Genomic DNA, 21,374 nt, shown 5'->3' on the forward strand with positions numbered 1-21,374 from the left:
GTTTAGGTACCTGCAGTGCTGCTTTCAATTTAGTAAATCACAAGGGACTCATTTATAAACTTCAGAATCTTGGAGTGGGTGGATATGATTTAGGATTACTTCAAGATTTACTTACAGGTAGACAGACAGCAGTTAAGATGGCTGTTGGAAGGGATCATTAGTGAACCCAGGACCTATTGTTTCTGGACTTCACAGGGTTTGTGTTCTCGGTCCACTGTTATTTTTATTATATACATGTGATGTGTTTTTTGGCCTAGAAAACATTGTTCAGTATGCCAATGATGCAACATTTGTGAGTAAAGTCAAGTCTCCAATTATAAAAAATTAAATGGCCCTCAGCCTCATCGGGAACATGGACCAGCTCAGTGAATATTGTAGTCGGTGAGGTATGAGGCTGAACTCAGTAAAATTAAATCATTATTGGTTAGTAGATCTCACACGATTTTCCATCCAATCCTCCCCTTCAGGTGGATGGGACTCGGCTAAATGAGTGCAAAACTATTCTAGTTGTAACTTTTGACTCCCATCTTATTTTTGAGAAACATCTAATGAAAGTTTCAGCAAATGCCTCACAAAAGTTAGGTATTGTATGTAAGACCTCATATATTTATAATAGTGATAAAATCAGTCCAGCCTGTTTAAGTTATTTGTGCTTCCTTTACTAGAATACTGTTCTCTGGTGTGGATGTCTTCTTCTGCCAGAGACTTAGCTTTTCAAGTAGTTGTGGAGGTAGATTTTTGTTTCCTAATACTTAGAGTATTAGCAGTTATGACTTGAACCATTGATGGATTGTCTCTCTCTTTTTTTTTTTTTTTTTTTTTTTTTTTTTATCAGTTTTTCTTAAGTAATATTTTAACCCGTGCTGCACTGGTAAATACTATGTTGATATGCATCTCCTCAGGCCCGGGTAAACTTTGAGGTCGGCCCATTTACAAAAAAATGTCAATGGAAAGAGGAAAATATCCAAATGTACATGGTGAAAAAAAATTCTTTAAAAAATTTCCCTACCTTCCACGAGAAGTTGAAAATTACTATTTACAAACAATTGTGGGGCCTCTTTTACAAGACAGTTTGTAATTTTACTAACTTATACATGTTTTTTCTAATAAGTAATTTTTATTTTATTTTGTAGAATTATAATTACAGTGTCCCCCGTATTCGTGGGGGATGCATACCAGACCCCCCCGTGAATAGTTAGAATCCGCGAATGTTTGGAACCCCTATGAAAATGCTAAAACAGCCTATTTTGTTAGTTAAAACTTCAAGAAAACCCACTAAAAATTTTCATACTTGGTTTTTTTAATAGTTTTATCACAAAAAGTGCATTTTATGATGAAATTCATCAAAAAACCAGGAATTTGTGGATATTTATCATAGAAAAATACCCCGCGAATGCGGGAATTTTCCGCGAATAATGCAGGGAAACGTTCTCCAGAGAAATCCGCGAATGTGAGCCGCGAATCTGGAGAACGCGAATACGGGGGGTCCACTGTACTGCTCACACAATATCAAACATAAGAAATAAAATCACTAACAAATTCTTAGCATATTTGTTGAAAAATATTTACGTAAATTACCAGAACGAAGATTCAGTAACTTTTTTACTTTTACATGTTTTTTTCTAATATTTCTTTGCACTTTTCTTTTGTTAAAATTACATTAACATCCGACATACTATTGTAAAAGACAAGAACAAAAACCAACAGCAACCCCTTGGTATATTTACAAGCAAATTTACGAAAAGACATCATTTGAGACAGAGACGTAATACATTCTCCTTGAAGTTACAAGCTGAACTTGAAAGTCCTTTTAGATGCCTGAGCCGTGGGGTTTAGCCAGGTGTAAAAGTTGCCATTATTGAATTTATGGGCAATAGAATTATTGGCACCTCTTTCCCACCCGATTCTTTCCAGATCGATGGCCCTTAATATTGTTTATCTACAGGATCAATCCATCCACCACCCCAAACCTGTTATTAATACTCTCAAGGATTAATCCGTCCATTAAGGGTTAACAGATCTTTCACATTCACAATTGATCTCTGATCCTGTTTCCTGCCAAGAATAATCAAGACTCACTGAACAGCACCACCAATATGCAGTAAATGTGCCTCACTGTCAAACTTCCCAGTTTCAGAGGTCTTCCCTCACACTGATGAAATGTGGAATAGCCTTCCTAAAGATGTCATGCAGTTGTAACTCCAGAAGTATTCATTGAAGATGCAATGTATTAGTCCTACCCTGATACAATTAAAGTTGTATTTTAATATTTTAGTCCATTTTTGTTTACTTGTTTATGTATTGATTTGTAATTTATCTGTTTTTTAATAACTGATCTCTTTCTGTATTTCCCTTTATCGTTTCTTACTTCTTTCAAACAAACACCATATTCTTTGGAAGCTTGAATTTCAAGTCAGTGGTCCCTGTGGGCATGTTCCATATGATAGGGTTTATCTTTTGATTAATAATAATGATCTCTCACTAGCGTGGCTACTGCTGCTCCTGTTGCCTAGCGCACAAGTGCAACTGCCACCTGGGGTTCTCCAGAACTTTAGTATACTGGAACTGGCCCTTGTAGCCTGCATACCCAGGCCACTGATACTGGATCTGGTAGCCCACTTCCCCAGGCTACCGGTACATGGCCTGGTCTCTCACTGGTGGTACCATGGTACGTCTGTTCTCGTTGCCGAGTGCACAGGTGCAATCGCTACCCAGATTTTCTGAATCCCTGATGTACCAGTACCAGTCCCAGTAGGCCTCTTACCTGGGTTTTCAGTATCAGCCCTGGTCTCTTCCTAGCGGTACCATGCTCTCATTGCCGACTGCATGGATGCACTACTATCCAATGTTCTTCAAACCAGTGGCAGACTGGGTCTAAAAATTGTTTGCCAAGTGACAAAATGCGGCCCCACTCCAACCCTCAGCCAAAATACTATAATAGAGTTTACATGACAAATACATAAAATATTTGAAAATGCATAAGTGGAAACACAGAAGACAATGTTCAGTGGTGAAATTTTCTGTGGTCTTATATGTGAAGGGACCCATGTGTAAAGGACCCACTTGACATTCTGCAAGCTGGCAACCTGGCCAGTCTGCCTCTGCTTTGGACCCTGGTGGCCTGCCTGCCCCGGGCCACCAATACCAACCCTAGTAGGCCATCTACCAGGGTCGGCAAGGGTCCCTTATGGACCTGGTCCCAGCGACCAGCACAGGCCAGCATGAAAAAGTGAGCAGAGAGCATGCAAGTCTGCTCTCTCTCTCTCTCTCTCTCTCTCTCTCTCTCTTCTCTCTCTCTCTCTCTCTCTCTCTCGGCAAGAGGAGGTCTCCAGCTCAATCTTCTCTCTAGGAGCCTTGCCTTTTAAGTAGGTTGAAGCTTTCTCGCAGGACAGCCTCTGCTCACATTTGTGTGAGCGGAACTGCTCTTATTGACACAGGTGGGTGATATCAGCTCAGGCTGAGGACTGCCCAAGTCCTCTCTTACTTGCCAGGACTTTGATCTTCAGCAGGCGGGGCAATGGTGCTTGCGATCTCTCAATTGCTCCCTCCTCCTTGGAAGTTTTTCCAGGTAATAGGAGCTGGACAAGTTCAGGGCCTGGGATTGGGAAGGTCTTGCTCCTGTCCTGCTCTTTGCTCTGAAGCTTACTTTTCTGGCCTGGTCCTCAAGTGGAACAGGACGTTCACTGAATGATTAAGAGATCAACAGGGGCTCTGGTGAGTGTTTTTCTCCTAGCGGAGTTGCAGAGGCCTATTGTGGAGATCATTGGAATGATGTGTCATTTCAATGATCTCAAGGAAGGAGACATTATCATTTCATGCTCAATGCTTCTTGGAGTAAGAGAAGTCTCCCCAGTCCATCAGTTGATGGAGGCACTTTTCTCTCTTGCTTATAGCCCACCAGAGAAAATATTGTGCTCTGAGAGAAATACGTACTTTCCTCATCCTGTTGTAGGCGGGGTTGACCTGGACCTGACTCGTCCATGTTTCGGGTACTGTCGTCTGATTAGAACAACGTGCAGAGGGAGTGTGGTGGGGACAAACAGTCTGGAGTTGACGCCAGAGCAGCATTCCAACCAGTCCATAGATCAATCTTTGGTTCAGTCATTGGTTGGGATCAATTTTTCATCAGATTTTCATGTACCCAAGGAGACTGCAGCCCTGAAGAGGCTTACTCTGGGAGGCAGTGATTTTATCTGTCTCCTCCACTAGAAGAGGTAGGAAAGTCTTTACATTTACAGCCCACCCCTTATTCTGATATCTGGGCCGAAAGGTAAAGTGGAGTGCAGACCAATGAGTGGTCTGGGCTTCCCCCCCCCCCCACCCCCCCCTACCATCAATAGTTAATGACCTTGTCTGAGACTTAAATGGCTGTTCCAGCTCACACCCGCAAGCTAAATCCTGTGTAAAGACCTTTGCAATTGTATGTTAGAAAAAAATACAAATTACAAACTTTAGAAATATGCTATTTTTTACTCTTCATATTCCAGTGATTGACTTTGTCATTTGGCTTTCATAATTTTTATAGTGGTAATTATGGACTTTTGTAGCGCAATAAAAGTGTTAATGTTTCATTTTTTTGGACATGGTACTATTTTACCATGTGTTTCCATACAATAAACTAACCTTTGTGAATTTATACTACAAGGAAAAGTCTCTGATTTTACTCTTTAGCATGGTGCTTTCCTGTCTAATGGATTAGTAGAGATAAGTTACGTGTTTAGAGGAAAAAGCATTTTTTGTCAGTTCACATTCTGCTAAATATCATTATTTCGAGTTCACATTCTGCAATAAATATCATTATTTCTACGTTCACGTTCTGCTAAATATCATTATTTCTTATTCATTACTTGACTCCTACGTGGAAAGACACACACTTTACATTTATTTACTCTTCTTCATCATTTATTTGGAGATAAAGCCTTCATACCTTTTTTGTTTTCAAGCAGTTCAAGATTTAAAAACTAAATATTTGTATGTTTTTAGCACTAAAAAATCTTATACCTTGTATATATACATTCTCTAAGAGTTCCCTTATGGCAGAAAATTGTTCATATCAGGTGTGTCAGTCTGAACAGACTTGATGACTGCCTCACCAGGCTTTTTACCAGTTATAACTGTTTTATTTAATAATTTTTCTGTTTCACCCTAAATTATCTTTCATTATTGTTTTGATGGTTTTTCTAAATGATTATGATTTTAGTTCTTCGCACTTAAGTGCATTAATTGCTGCTACTTTTTATTTTGAATGACTATTCTGTTTGCCTAATGTCTTTAGAGCCCTGAGAATTTGCTCCCCAGATTTTCTTAACAAAGAACTTGAAACAATCAGAAATCAACTTACCTTGTTGAAATACCCCAAGCACATAATAGGAAAAGCCATACATAAAGCAAAGAGCATTTTTTACAAACCCAAAGAAACAAAGAAAAGGAAAAGGTTCACAAGCAAAATCATAATCCCTCAAGTGGATAATTTATGAGAGATCACACAAACAGGCCACCCTAACCCTTTCGTCTTCACTGATCCGAACACATTGGGAAATCCTTAATCAACGTTCAGCAGAAACCGGTTTCTAAAGAAGTAGGAGTCTATGAAATCCCCTGTATGGATTGTGATAAGTTATACTATGGATTCACGGAAAAGCTCTCTTGGAAAGATTAACTCTACATAAGCACTCAGTTAGATATGGACAACAACTGTACGATCTTATGATAAAGATCCTTGAACAGGAAAAAAGATACCAAATGAGTAGCGTGGGAGTATTAGTTGATCCCAATTTTTAAAGGGAAAGGCGATGTCCAAGAGTGTGGTAATTATAGGGGCATTAAATTGATGTCCCACACTTTGAAGATACTGGAAAGGATAATAGATGCTAGACTGAGAGAAGAAGTACAAATAGGTAAAGAGCAGATGGGATTTATGAAGGGAAGGGGAACAACAGATGGTATATTTTGTCTGAGGCAAATAATGGAGAAATTCGGGAAAGACAAAGGGACCTACATATGGTATTCATTGACCTTGAAAAGGCTTATGACCGAGTCCCGAGACAAGAGGTTATGGAGGAGCCTGAGGGAGAAGATGGTGCCAGAGAAGTATGTGCGATTGATACAAGAGATGTACCGGATGTATTTACCAGAGTGAGGAGCAGTGTTGGGGAGACAGAAGGTTTTGAGGTGAGAGTAGGATTACACCAGGGGTCGGCTCTGAGCCCATTTATCTTTAACATAGTGATGGATGTTATAATAGAGGAAGTAAGGGAGACAGTACCATGGAACATATTGTATGCGGAATGATATTGTTCTGTGTGCAGAGAGCAGGAAGATCTGGAAGTGAAATTGGAAAGATGGAGACAAGTACTGGAGGACAGAGGAATGAGATAAGTAGATCCAAGACAGAATATATGTGACCACCACTGAGGGGAGGGGGATGATAGAGAAAGTATTCAGCTTGGTGGAGAGCAAATAAGGAGAGTTGATAAGTTTAAGTATTTGGGATCTTTTGTTAACGCTGGGGAGGAATATGGAAGAAGAAGTAAAACATCGGGTACAGGCAGGCTGGAACAACTGGAGAGCGGCCTCGGGAGTCTTTGTGACAAAAGAGTGCCGCTTAGGTTTAAAGGAAAATTTCACAAGACGGTGGTAAGAACAGCAATGCTGTATGGTACGGAAACAGCAAGCATGAGAAAAGCAGAGCAGAAGAAGATGGATGTGGCAGAAATAGATGAGAATGCTTAGGTGGATGTCTGGGGTAACAAGAGTGGATAGGATCAGAAATGACTACATAAGGGGGTCACTAAGGTGGTGGAAGTATCAAAGAAAGTGCAGGAGGGGAGGCTGAGATGGTATGGACACCTGTTGAGGAGAGATGAGGACCACGCTGGGAGACATACTATGGGGTGGAGGTGCAAGGAAGAAAGAAAAAGAGGGAGACCAAGAAAGAGATGAAGGACTGTTGTGAGAGGAGACTTAAATGAGAAGGGAATTTGATGAGGCAGAAGCACAAGATAGAAATAGATGGAAAACGTCTCATCCGAAACGGCGACCCCATATAAAAATGGGAACAAGCTGGGAAGAAGAAGAAGAAGAAGAAGCACATAGTTCAGAAACCATCATATAAAAATCATGAACCATACTATGAATTGGAACTCATCCCAAATTTTATACCAAAGCAGCTGTCGATATGAATGTCAGATGGTAAAATCTTCACTAATAAAGCAACAAGATAATAGGATCAATGTTTCAAGGGTGGAGTCTGGGACTCTGACCATATAGACAATATCTTTCTTATGGAAACACAATCAACTGGATTAAGACAATTTACAGAACCAACGTACTGTTTAGTATGTGTGTGATAATCATAGTCAATTAAACTTGTAATGAAATACAGCACTAATAAATCAGACAAAGCAAAAACAAAAAAATATGGCAGTCTGTCCTCCATGATCTGTCATGAACTTGCTGGATTTGTTTGTTGTGTTTTTTATGATTATGGTATAGTAATTGATATTATTTTCATTAAGAGGATTTGCACAGTTCAGTACTGACATACAAGAGAGAGATAAATAGATCTGCAGATAGAAGTATTGTACTATCTAACAATTCCTCATTATTTTCCTGATATGGCTGCAGCACAAAACTATATATATTTCATTGATTAATAGTACATTTATGATAAAACAAATTATTTACTGTACTGTAATATCAATGTATAAACACAGCAACTTGCAATAATCAGTGTGTTTTTGTCTTGTTTGTTTACATTCTGAGAACCAGATGATCAATGCTTTTTGCCAAAAGAATTATGAAAATAATTTAGTTGCTATTAGAAATTAATTTATTAATGGAATTATTATTTTTAATTTTGTATAAAAGTTTATAATACAGTACATACTAATTCATTTGAATTGCCTATGTAAGAAATTCAGAATTTAAATATTTTCATGGTGATTACATCAATAAAGTATAAGTTAATGGATTCTGTAAGTGAAATATGTTATAAATGTTTTACTGTGCGTGTGTGAGAGAGAGAGAGAGACGGTAGAAATATTTTTTAATAAATTTATGGGAGATGGCAAGGACTAACCATAATACGACGTAAACCAAGAACTTACTGTCATAATTTTTTTTTATCATAAATGTATTTGTATGTAATCATGAAAATATTAATGTAACGTAACAAACCTAGTATTCTGTTTTGAGGTACGTATAGCTTTGTTCTAAATACAATCACTAAAATATTAACGTGATGTAACAAACCTAGTCCATATTGTTTTCAGGTACATATCCCATCATTCTAAACTTCCCATGTATTTTAGATATGCTCTATACAATAGTACAATCCTAAAGTATGTACCTGTACAGTACATATCATTTCAAAATCATCTTCCCACACAGGAAAATATCAGTATAGATAAAATGTAGGCACATAACAATGCGCAAAGTTATGTAGACCAAAGAAACTGTGAGTCTGATTGATATTGGGATACATAAGAGTAACAGTTGTAGGCTGGTACATAATTTTGCAACATGACTTTGAAAGGATATTAGGGTGTTTTGGGATGATAGTTTGAGGTATATTTTTGTTTGAACTGTCAGGTTTAGCAATGAACTGTTAAAATAGGCAGTTATAGGCATTTTAGGGGTGTATATAGCCTACTTTGGAAAAACAGTAGTAGGAGAGTAGTACGGATATGATGGTTTTGGATATATTGTTGTTGGAAATGATTATAAATTGTTTTAGTATAATTTAATTTAAGGTATAGTTTTGTTTGAACTATTAAATTAAGCAGTGGAAATTCTAAAATAGGGAGTTATAAGTGTTTTAGTTTAAGGGGTACAAGGGATTTAGCAGTTATAAGCCAGTAATAAGCATTTTTAGAGGGGATTTCTGCATTTCTGCAAATTTTGCACTTCCACAGTAGGTTCTGGAATCCTTTCCTTTGTGAAAATGGGGGGAGCACTACATTGAGTCCCCAGTTTTGTATAATTTCTATAAAATAATTGGTGTAATACTTATTAATTTTCCCCTTTATTACTCCTCTCTTCACTCTTGTTACCTGCAACTTTGTTTTATCTTTACTTTCCATTTCATATCCATTTCCTGTCCTATTTCAGTTACCTTTCCCCCCATTTCTACTGGATTTCTTTTCCTCTTCAACATCATGTTACTCATTTCATCAGCTTTTTTTTGAGATTAATCTTACCTACTGTTAAATTTAGCTATATCTCCCCGCCGATTTGGCAGTCGGCATTCAAACAAAAACAATCGAATGACTGTCTAGTTTACCTGTTCTCCACCAGGTGTGTTTCAAATGTTTAGCTCTTGTCAGAATTCTCCTTGCCGCCATTGCTGCTAGGCGATTGTTGGTATTCTATGAAGTTGGCGTTTTTACACCTGTTTACTGTATTGTAATTTTTTTCATTTTCCTAGGATACTTCCACCAGAAGTAAAACCAATTATTTCAGGCTATGTAGGAATGTTTTGGTGTAACCAGGATGGTGAAATTGTAAGTTGATCAACATTCCTTTGTACTGGCAGGGGTACAGGGTGTGATTTTGGAACTACTAGACTAGTCATATTAGTAGGCTAGTATTGACTTCCATTGTAGCTCCGTCTTCTGCTCCCCATTCGGTTCAGGAAAAGCGTAATGAGAAGTTAGAACATTAACCTAATTTTAGTTCTAATACAATTTGAACTTAGTTGTGACGGGAACATTCTGAATCATTCCAGTGTGCGCTCATTTTCACGTTCCCTGTTGAAGTAAGGTGTTGATTGCCCTCGTCTGTACGTGGCCTGAGCTAGGACTGCCCTGCGACAGTTGGAAACGTCCGCTGCCAGGGAACCAGGTCGGTTCTCGGGACGATGGGATTCTGTGACCTCCAATACCTACTTCGCCCTTTTCATGGTCTGAATTTCGTTTAAAGCGTTCACATAAGGACCGTTTCAGCAAGCGTTAATGCTCGCTCCGTAGGCGCATTCTGTCATCTTCAACACCTAGTTTGAGGTGTTAGCATGCATAGGCTTAATAATATGTGATGTAGGTGTAGACATTTTATTGAGATGATAATGTATCTGTAGCGAGTTTTACACGTTTAGATATGTCGACTCGGTCGACTGTTTATCTCTCATGTTTTGGTTATTCTAAATTCTTGTAAGCTAGCATATTCCTTTTTCTTCGTAATACTTGTGTTTGTTCTTTGCATGCTTCCTCTTCGGCTATCGGCAAATCTCTTACTGCCTCGATTAATGTTTCTCTTTCAAGTCTAACTGTCTGTAGTGTCTAAAGTTCTCGCCGAGTTAGATATTCTAGCTTCAGAAATTTCTAACTTAGTTTTATATAGGAATGCTTTCGGACGAGGAGGGAGTGTTGTTGTAACTCCTCTCCTGCCACTTTTGGCACCTCGTTCTCTCTCTCCCTCTGTCGACTCGTGCAGACTGCGGATCAGGGTTCCCAGACATACGATAATTATCGTACAAGTACGATCATTAATCAATATACGTTAATTTGAAGAGATTTGGTCTGATACATCTGAGAACCCTGCTGTGGACGTTGTTGACTCGTGTGAACGCAGTTGTCTCGTGCGGAGTGCGAACTTGGCTGAGTCCCGAGTCACGTAAACTGTCTTGCTCTCTTTGAGTCGTGGTGGATTCGTTACAGCACTTAGCTGCGGTCACATCTTATTGTCAAGTGTCGCTTTTTGTTGCCAAGGGTTGCGGAGAAAGAGCAATCATTTAAGTTCTTTGTTTACCTCCTGTCGACAGCTGTCTCCTTCCGTCGCCCGCTGACGGAAGAAGAGTTTGAATGGAATTGGAGGAACTCGTTTGGGACGGTCAGCGTTTGTTGCCACACTACGCCTTGTTGTATCCTCATTTTGTTGAGGATAGAGGCCACATAGAGAATATATCTTAATTGTCTTAGCGTATTTTGGCGCGCACTAAATATTGGAGAAGAGAACCAACGCTTTCTCCAATATGAGAGCATTTCAAAACTTTTCTCGTCCTCGGACACAATCTCCCTTTGTGTCTTCCTTGGCTTGTTGTCCTGTCTTTAAAGTCGCGGAGAGCCGAAGGCCGCCTTTTGTTGTACAACGCTTATTGTCCTTAACTGTCTTTAATAGGAGGTTCGCTTTCTTTCTCTTTCCTGTGGGGAAATGAACTCAAGACTGACAGACATACTGATGGATTTTCAGTCAAACTTGAGTTATTATCTTTTATTTACGTTATCTCGTCTCTGCGACTTCTTAGAGAGGTGGAGATACCAGCCCAGCGGGAATTTTTAGCGAAGAAACAAGTAACTAAAACAAGTAACTCATTTCTGATGCTGCAGGGTAATGTCCTCATGCTTAGACTCACTCTGTTTGGAAGAAGTGAGAACACTTTTATATCCTGTCTGATTACGCAGCTTAGGATTACCTATTGGTAGTCTTATTTTATACCTTTCGGGGATAAGTGCAGATTCAGGTTCTGGGATATGGACAGTTGCAACCTCCTAACATGCATGGAGAGACTTGGGACCAGTATGTTATATGGTGGAGACGATGAAGGGCAGTTGTGATTCTTTTTGTTGGTTGTCCCTCCATGGTTTTAATCTCCCTCTTATAGCTTCCCTTATGTTCAGCAGAGATATTTCATGTCTCTTTTTAGTAGGAGATTGTATATAGAGGGAATGATGGTCCAAGGGTATATAGAGGGAATGATGGTCCAAGGGTAATTCTTTAGGAAGACACCCATAAGTAATTGGAGATACAGTAGTACCTCGAGATATGAAATTAATTAATCCATTCCGAGGCGCTTTCGTATCATGGAGTTTTTCGTATCTTGGAACACATTTTATATGTAAAATGGCTAATCTGTTCCAAGCCTCCAAAAACACCCCAGTAAATTTCATAATAAAGCTAAATTGACCTATAAACAATGAAATACTACAACAATTTGGACCATTCAATACGTAACTTAATAATAAAAATGGGAAAACCTGTAAATAAAGTGTATATAGTGTACAAGAAAATATTATTACTGTAACGTAAAATGTGGAAGCTTACTTTTTGAGTGAGGCTATCTCCGAAAGTGGCAGCAGAGGAGGAGGAGGGACAAACGGCAGATACGTACACTCAACTTTACGAAACATAAAAAAATGTCAGAAAAACAAACTAAACTTTAAAAAACACATTAACAAAACTATAACACTTAACTTTACAAAAAACTTAAAATAAAATTTATTTTGTCTTTTTTTGATTTTTACATTTCTTTTTACTTTTTTATAGTTTACGTAATTTCAATTTCTTCACCACCGAATGGATGCCAGTCCGTTTACGGAATTTTTCTAACCACCCATGAGAAGCCTTGAACTCTGGGGTTGCCGTTGATGTCCCTCTCCGCCGTCGTCTTCGGCTTAGGCAATCAAATCGCCGAAAATAGCGCTGGCCTTCTGGCAGATTGCCGTCTCGGTTATCGTATCGCCATCGATTTCTTTGTCCTCGATCCATACAAGAAGCAGCCTTTCCATTTCATTATGCACATGGCTCCTCTTGTTGGACAAAATAGTCACGCCCTTGGAAGGTGTAGCTGCTTTGATGGCTTCCTTCTGCTTAAGGATGGTGCCTATCGTTGACAGATTTCGGCGCCTTATTCCTTAGCGATCACACTCAACCGCAACGCCAGCTTCATACTTGTTTATTATCTCCATTTTGGTTTTCCATAGAAAGCATTCTCTTCTTTCTGTGAACTTCAGCAACTTTCTTGGGACCCATGACTAATATGTACTGTACGTAATTAAGTTCGTATGTTATACGTATACTAATTAGGTTCTCACAACACGATAAAGTAGCACAACGAAATCACTAACAAATTTACGATACTAAACGAAATCGTTGGACCGAACGAATGCCGCATGCGTAGGATAAAGCTTCGGGTGCGAAGTGGCCGAGCGAAGGGACGCCACCACGTAAGATGCATGATGGGAGGGATGCTGTCCAATAGGAGAGAAGGATCTCATGGCTTGGCTAGCATCAGGAGCCAATGGGAGAGCAGGAAGATGGTGGCGAGTCTACTAGAACTAAGATGGCGGCGCGCGGCGCAAGTTTTCAAAATTGTTATCGGGCTAATCTTGGATTTCAGAAACCTTCGTTTCTTGAAAACTTTTCGTATGTAGAGCAGTAAAATTTTTCGTGTCAGCTTTCGTATCTCGAGTTTTTCGTAATTTGAGCCTTTCGTATCTCGAGGTACCACTGTATTCTTGGACATTTGGAGACTGAATAACAGTGTCTGCCCATATACTTGTTGGTTTTCTAGCATGGTTTTAGTTCCTTTCCAAAGAATGGTCAGACTTGTAGTTCACATACAGAATGTATTCATTCCACTTACCAGACATCCACAGTCATGCAAGTTCCTTCAAGAGGTTTTTACTAGAAGGTATTGCTGTTCTGTGCACTTTGTTTGGGTTAGTGTGCAGCCCTCTATAAGTTATGTCAGGGACTTGTTGCCCATTGGTAGATGGTGTCGACTTTAGGAGCAAGACTACTACTGAATCAGTTATTCAAGTTAGCCCACTCTGTCAACAGTATTCCAAAGGCCAAGGACCTGTTGCTTCTTCTGGCCCAATTTCTATGCACTATATTGTTAATTCTTTATATCTCCATTCTTATCTAGTGATGTGGTGATGATATTTGATTATGCATGCTTGTCAGTCAAGATGAATAGGCATGTGCTGCTTGAAGATTTTAGACCGGGAAGAAACTTCCTATATGGTAAGGGCTTTCCCTCATTAGAAACATGGCCTTACGGGTTATTTTCAGATATTCATGCTCAATTAATGTACGGTTTCAGCGTAAGAATTACGACTTACAAATAACTTTCATTAAATTTGTAAGTAATTCAGAACCAACTTTGGCTCCAGGACTGTAGGAGGGACACTTTTAACCAGGAATCGGTTCCATTTGGTTCTTAAACCTAAGTCCAAGTTTTGGTCTTTTCCCTCTGTCATGCAACACAGAGTTTAATTAGTCTCATTAACCTTTCATGCAACATAGAATGGTCAACTACACCTGGTAAAACTTTTAGATGTCAGGGCAGTGGAAAGAAATCAGGATGCTTAGCAGGTTTATCCCGGTCAGAAACAAAGTCTTTGTGGGAAGTTTGCTGCTTTGAGTGAAATGAAACAACATATTGGTTTGATCATCCATTCTGTGGAAGGACAGTGTTATAGCAATTGGGGATTCAGGAAGAACAACTGCTGACAAGGGCCCTGACATCTGTAAGTTTGGCACTTGTTGTGGATTTAAGGAACTCTCATATAGCTTCCTAGCATGTAGATGAACAGGACAGCCGAATTGATTATTACTACTTGTTAGCCCTCAGGCTTGAGCAGTGGATGTTTCCTTAAATTTTGCCTAATTCAGACTCATAGGCCTGCCCCTTGTATCTACTCTGAATTCTATTGAGCAATTTCATGTTCAAGAATTGCTTAGTCTCCTGTAGGGCCCTTGTAGCTTCAGGGCAAAACTTTTCAGAATTTCCAATGCTCTTGGTAGATGTCTCATTCTTCCACTGAGAAGAAATCAACTCTACTACACAATTCCATTCAGTTCCATTGACGTAGGCATCTACTTAACTGCTTGGAGAGGTTAGAATGTCCTTCCCAATAATAAGATTTTCAAGTTATCATAGGATCTGTCCTTAATTTAAATTTAAAACTGCCATAGCCTGGGGTCAGAAGCAGTGGTCTGTGTGTTGCTGAGGGTACCATTCTGGAGGAATTTTCAGCACCTGGAACCTTGTAGACGTCAATGTTTTCTATTTAGAGGAGATAAGACTTTTCACTGTCTACTTCCAAAGTTATCGTTCCATACGTACTTTCCTCGGTATTGCATCAAGTACTTGTAGATCTTGCTGAGGACCAGCACTGTAAGGTGTTTAGATTGAAGCCCCTTCATCTATATATCAGTCTCTCTCTGGAGTATAGATGCAGGTCTAAGCTTTATCTGAATTTACTGTAAAACCTTTTATTTAGCAGTGGTTAATAAGTAAATTTACTGTCAGCACCCTTCTTTAAGCTGGTGTAAGGGAATGCTATTTTATTAGCTTTCTGCCTTAGAGCTGAGGGTGATGTTAAGGCTATGCTTTACAGTTTCCCTGTAAGAATTCCAATTTAACCCATTGGGGTGGGGGAAAAAGAGGAAACTTCTCTATCCTGTTGGGCATTTAAATTTAACCTCTTCATTACCGAAAGTTTGTTTGGAGGTAGGTGGGTACCACCATTCAAGTCTACTGCACCGCACCGGGTGCATAAAGGTGGTATGCGTAGTACCACCAAAACTCCTCTTTTTCAGATAGGGACTTCCAATCATTCTGTAATTTCGGTTTGAAGAGTTTGGAGCAAAATAAACAGTATGACACGATGCCAGACGTATGATGAACCCAAAAAAATATTATTATTGCTTATAGTAGTGTGTAGGTGACAGATGAACTGTGTCTCAACAAAAAATCACAAAACCAGACAAGCGTAAACATGTAATAACTTCTACCAAGTAAAAAACCAGTTGTATCATCATTTACTGTATTTATTTATTTATTCACATTACATTTTACAAATAAAGATATGAACACCAGATAAATGAAGGTAGAAATAAAGCCTTATAGTAACTTTATATATATAAAAAAACCAAACCAGAGAAAAAGCGATTTTTTCTGAGGACAAGAAACTTGAAAAATTAGTTTAGATACCCTGATGCCCCTAAAGTTGTTTTCTGTGATGAAACTAATCTTAGAAAACATAGAAAATGACATTGACCAATTTTTGAAAGATATACTATAAAATTTGCGATTTCCATATTTATTGGCGGGGCTTTCGCTTTAGTTTTTGCTCTTTTTTTTGTTTTATTACGTGCTTATTTACGGTTCTATTTTGATAATACTTTATGTGCATGTTCCAGGTGCGATATACCAACATTCTGTAAGACCGAATTTCTATTCAAGACCGTAGTTTTCTCACCGACCACCAGTGTCCCTTGTACAAGGGACCACTGAGTTTTCACATTTTTTTTCATAAAAAATCATTTCATTTTCCCTGTAGGATGATAAAACTAACAGAATATGCGTTATTATAGTGCTAATAATACCTGATAATTTCATTAGCCTGTCTTGATTAGTGTATTTTTTGGCAAATATTTTTACGATCGGCACCCCTCCAAACTTAGTCACTACCGAGAGATTCAGTTCGGCAGCAAACGCAATGTTTACATTCTGCTCACCCACCCGGTAAAGAAGGGGTTAAAGGTTAAACCTAGAACATTTTTATCATCCTTTTAGAGATCTTGAACATCTTTGTCAAAGGTAAATGCTGGAAGAAGCAAAATTAACCTTTGGTTTTGTGGTTTAAAAAAAAAAAAAAAAACAGATGTGGTCAAAGGTTAGCTTGGAAGAGGCAAAATCAACCTTTGTTTTGTGGTTTTAGAAAACCTAGCTATCTTTGCCAATGGTTAACCTTGAAGGCAAAGTTAACTTTTTGTTTTGTGGTTTTAGAAAACCTAGAACGTATTTGTGAAGGTTAAGCCTGGAAGAGACAAAGTTAACCTTTTGTGTTGGGATTTTTAGAAACTTGTAACGCCTTTGCCAATGGTTAAACTTAAGGCAAAGTTAACTTTTGTTTTGTGGTTTTAGAAAACTAGAATGTATTAGTGAAGGTTAAGACAGGAAGAGGCAAAGTTAACCTTTTGTGTTATGATTTTTAGAAACTTTGTCAAGGAACACAAGGTCCTTGTGACATAGTGGATAGGCTAGTGCATGAGAACTAGCTCCATATCCTCTACCTTATTGAAGTTAAACATTTATAATATAAGCAGCAGTTGCAACTTCCTTTAGTGTTAAGTCAATTTGTCGCTCCAGAATAGGATTGATGTGTCACAGTAAAAGTACAATCAGTTTTTGCTGATCACTACCTTAAGTATACAGAATTGTGTTTGAAAACAGTAAAGCCATAATCCGCTACTAGTAGTGGGTAGTCTTTTCCTGAACCGAAAAAGAGCAATTCTTTAGGCTCTTTTGTTTAAATCCCGGGGTTTTAATATTTTGGGGAGCGTGAAGGTACAAATTTTGTATGGGAGCATACCTTTACCTTTATATTGTAAAGGTATTAATTTTAAGTGACTGTCATTTGATAGGGCTTTTGGACCTAGGCACAGGGGTCCCTCATACCGCTTGCGTTTCATGCTAGCTGAATTGAAGCGGTTTTCTCCGCAAGGCTACTCTTTGCTGCATACGTACGAGAGCCTTGCTCCTGAATGGAATCCAACTTCTGGTGGTAGTAAAATCCACCAAGGATTCCAGATCAGGTGAGAATGTTTTGGGTTTCGTTTAAGAAACCTTTAGCTCGAATGGCTGAGTGAGTGGAATTTTGTCTAGCTGCACTACCCACCATCCTCTTCTTAATGTGGGAATCAGCTAAATTTAACAGTAGGTAAGATTCATCTCAAATAATATAAATTTTCATAATAAAATTTATTATTTGGATACTTACCTACTGTTAAAGTACACCCACCCAGCCTCCTCACAACTTAGTGGGCTGTCAAGGAGAATTCTGATGAGCTAAAACATTCGAAACACCTGGTGGAGAACAGGTAAACTAGACAGTCATCCGGGCAGCCATTCGATTTTTTTTGTTTGAATGCCAACTCGCCTAATCGGCGGGGAGATATAGCTAAATTTAACAGTAGGTAAGTATCCAAATAATAAATTTTATTATGAAAATATATATTTTTTTTTATTGCATGCTGTATTGTCAGATATTTGCACTACTACCCTCCTCTGAAGCTTCACCATTATCCCTATGGCAAAAAGTTTTATTTTTTATATCTACTTTTTTCTCTTGTCTTTATTACATTTTCTACCATCCTCTGCAATTTACATTTAAGATCCAGCCATTATTTTTATTACTGACCATTTCTTTTACTGATTTCCTTAGCATTTCTATTTTCTTTCCATGATCATTGAAAAGGCATGAATTTACGTGCATTATATTAGAGGCACATTTTTATATATATGAGAGATCGTGTTTTCAAACCCAGTTGATGTGAAATAAGGTAGTTTGTGACAAATGTCTTTTAAGAAAAAATTCTAAAGCACTTTGCAGAAGCTTACTCAGTTTTTGGTAAGTTTTTAACCATGTCCAATGAATTAGTTAACCTAGATGAAGTATATAGATAAGCTATTTCAAACTTTGCTGCTTAACTTGATACAGTTCTTCAAGAGTTGATGTTTATATTTCACAACGTATGAGGAATAGGAATAGTTAGAATTTTCCTAAGCATTCTCGGATATATTGATGAGACATCTTTTGACAATAAGTTGATGAGGATAAACATCAGGTATTAATCATAGCTGAATAAACATCTGATGACAAAGTCAAACATACTGTATTTTACTTTAAGGGAAGGGTGTGAGGCAAGCAGAGATGTGCTACTTTTGTGAGGGAAAGATCTGCTTTTGGGTTAAAAAGATCCAAGGCTGGCATTAGACTTTAATTTAGAGACATTTCTTGATTTAATAATATGTAGTTCATATATGGGTTTGGTATCATATATGGCTATTCTGTAAGAATAATAGTATAAGGGTTCAGAAGCCTTGGTGTGTTTGATTTATGAATAGCCTTTAAATTAATTAGGGTTTCAGGTTGGCTGATGCCCACCAGGATGGCGTTCACCTATTGTAAATTTGCTGGGCTTAGCTAGAATTCATTTTCATTACAGACATCAGACAAGCCTTAGTTAACTGATACAAAAACACCAATAACATTAACATGCAAGTTCTTTAATTACTTTTATTTAATAGTTTGTATAAATTGGTGAGAGATTTGATATGTTTTTGGCCTGTATCTTAAAAATATTTGTTTTCAGTAAACTTTGACACCTTAGTGTTGATCAAGGTATAAGTAGGTAAGGCCTTTCAACGGGTGCACAAAGATTTGACATAATATCAATTTGTTGAACCAGTCAGTCACTCAATCACTCTATTTGAAAACCTGTATTTCATACTTTTATTTGCTCTGTTTTTGTGCAAAAATTATTTAAAAGTTATTTTTGAAATTTCAGGAAAGACATCACTTTGCAAGGCACTGGCACAGAAGTTAAGCATAAGAATGAACAAGCAGTATAAGTGTGCACAAATACTGGAAATCAATTCACACTCGCTCTTTTCCAAGTGGTTCTCAGAGGTATGTAATGAAGTAGATTTATTGCATTGTAAGCAGTGTGAATTAACCCCTTCCCACCCAGATTACGTAGCCGCTTGACAGTAGGCTATACCAGGTAAACCCAAATACTATATATGATAATATACATATATATTATTATATATATATATTATATATATATATATATATATATATATATATATATAATATTATATGTATGTATATGTATATTACTTCTAGGGCACAATTTTTCACGGATACAACATTCACTGAATGTTGTATCCTTGAAAAAGCTTTACTTCATTGTTCAGGTTACTAATGGACACATAATGGGGTTCTTCCTTTACTCAAGTATTTTTCACGCGACAAAGCTGTTTCGTTAACCTATACGTATTGACATTTATCAAGTGTACTAATACAAATATGAGCCTCACGTGCGTTTTGTGACGTCATGAGGACGGAAAGGTAGTACAATTGCCAGATACCTAGTTTTAAGTATTTACAAAAGGCTATAGTGAAACATAAAATAGGACAAATAAAAATAGTTAACAACAGAAATTATATAAAAAGTTGAAAGTAAGTTATTATACACATTATACCATAAATATTATATTAAAGTTACATATATGTTTAATTCACTGAATGTCAGTGTTGCGCTCCCTGTCCGCGTGTGGTGGTTTTGTTGTTCCACGCGGTGAAGGGCTGCCTCCTACACGAGGGCAAGGATCGGTCTGCCTCACGTTGATGTTAAGGTTGGGGCGTTGCATGGCGATGCTGACTGCTTCTGATATCAATAAACGATTGTAGTTGCCTTCCTTGTGTATTATTTTGGTGTTTGTGTGAGAAGCTCTTGTAAGGATGGTTTTTTATTGTGGTTATCCACAAAGTGCTGATGAATGGCTCCTTGGTTTCTGTGGGCCTGCATGCGACGTTTGAGGCGTAGTGGTTGTGGTGTCCGATATAGCATTTTTGGGGGGACTGACATGCTCGTCAGCACAGACAAACTTGTATACTATATCAGATTTAACCTCTTTCTCCGTCGATGGGGGGCAGTACTATTTTTCATTACCAATGAGGCCGTAAGGTTTGGTTTGCAGTAAAATCCTTGCTGTTATTTTGTTATATGGCGCTAGGGGGTTGGTTCCTCTTCGCAGTATACCAAGGATGGCTTTCCTTTCATCTTCGTGGTGTTTGTTGTATGGTATCTAATGGTATATACTATTTCTTTGTCTTTGTCCTTGTGTTTTGTTCCTCTCGGGGTCGGGTTATGGAAAGCCTCTAATCTCTTTTTGACAACTTGCTGGATCATGTCATCTGGATAGCGGTTATTTGTGAGCAGCTGTTGAACTCTGTTGATTTCTTCGTTATATGCATTTACCACAGATCGTTTATATGCATCAGGCATTCTCCTCTAGCATTTAAGCATCTCCCAGCGTCTGTCTTTTAGTGTATACGGTGGTATTGTATTTATTGTTCTTTTGGGTCGCAAGTACGTCCAAGAAAGGGAGCATCTTCTCATCACTTCTTTCTACTGTAAATTTAATATAGAATTTGCTTGGAGTTTATTTACTAATTCTTCTATGTCATTGTCGCCCTTTGTTGTGATAAAGATATCATCAATATATCTCCCATAAAATTCTGGTTTTGTACATGAACTTTCCTGTCAGATATATACTTAGCTATAGTCTCTGACGTCACGACAGCAATTCAAAACTCGCGGCACACGCGACAGGTAGGTCAGGTGATCTACCTTACCCGCCGCTGGGTGGCGGATGTAAGAACCAATCTCCCTTCCAGCCAGAATTTTTCTGTCGCCCGGTGACGACTACACCTGTGGTTGTTACCTCCTGACAGCTTTATTCATTTCTCGTTGCCGTGTGGATTTATTTGGACTGACTTTCGGTGAAGTACCTGATCTTGTTGGCTTGGCATACGCATTTGTGGATTGTTTTTGGATATTGATTTGGATTTTTCTTTGATTTCGAGATGTCTGAGTTAGAGGTTAAGAAATCTTCTATGTTTAGAGTGTGCGCTATGGATGAATGCAAGGTGAGACTACCGAAAGCTACGGTAGATCCTCACACAGTTTGCTTTAAATGTAGAGGTAAAGAATGTTCTTTTGATAACCCGTGTAATGAGTGTGAGAAGTTGGATGAGGGTGAATGGAAGGCTCTTTCTTCCTACTTGAGGAAG

The 21,374-nt window shown here is 38.3% G+C and overlaps 1 protein-coding gene across 1 annotated transcript in view; it reads left to right on the top strand.

The window, feature by feature from the left end:
• LOC135218038 (pachytene checkpoint protein 2 homolog) overlaps positions 1 to 21,374 on the top strand; it is a 122,064-nt gene that overhangs the window by 34,953 nt on the left and 65,737 nt on the right. Inside the window, exon 4 of the mRNA XM_064254182.1 lies at positions 19,081 to 19,202. Within this exon, the coding sequence (XP_064110252.1) occupies positions 19,081 to 19,202 (122 nt within the window). The remainder of the gene's footprint in view (positions 1 to 19,080; positions 19,203 to 21,374) is intronic.

Source organism: Macrobrachium nipponense, chromosome 9, assembly GCF_015104395.2.
Source record: "Macrobrachium nipponense isolate FS-2020 chromosome 9, ASM1510439v2, whole genome shotgun sequence".
NCBI classification, from domain to species: domain Eukaryota; kingdom Metazoa; phylum Arthropoda; class Malacostraca; order Decapoda; family Palaemonidae; genus Macrobrachium; species Macrobrachium nipponense.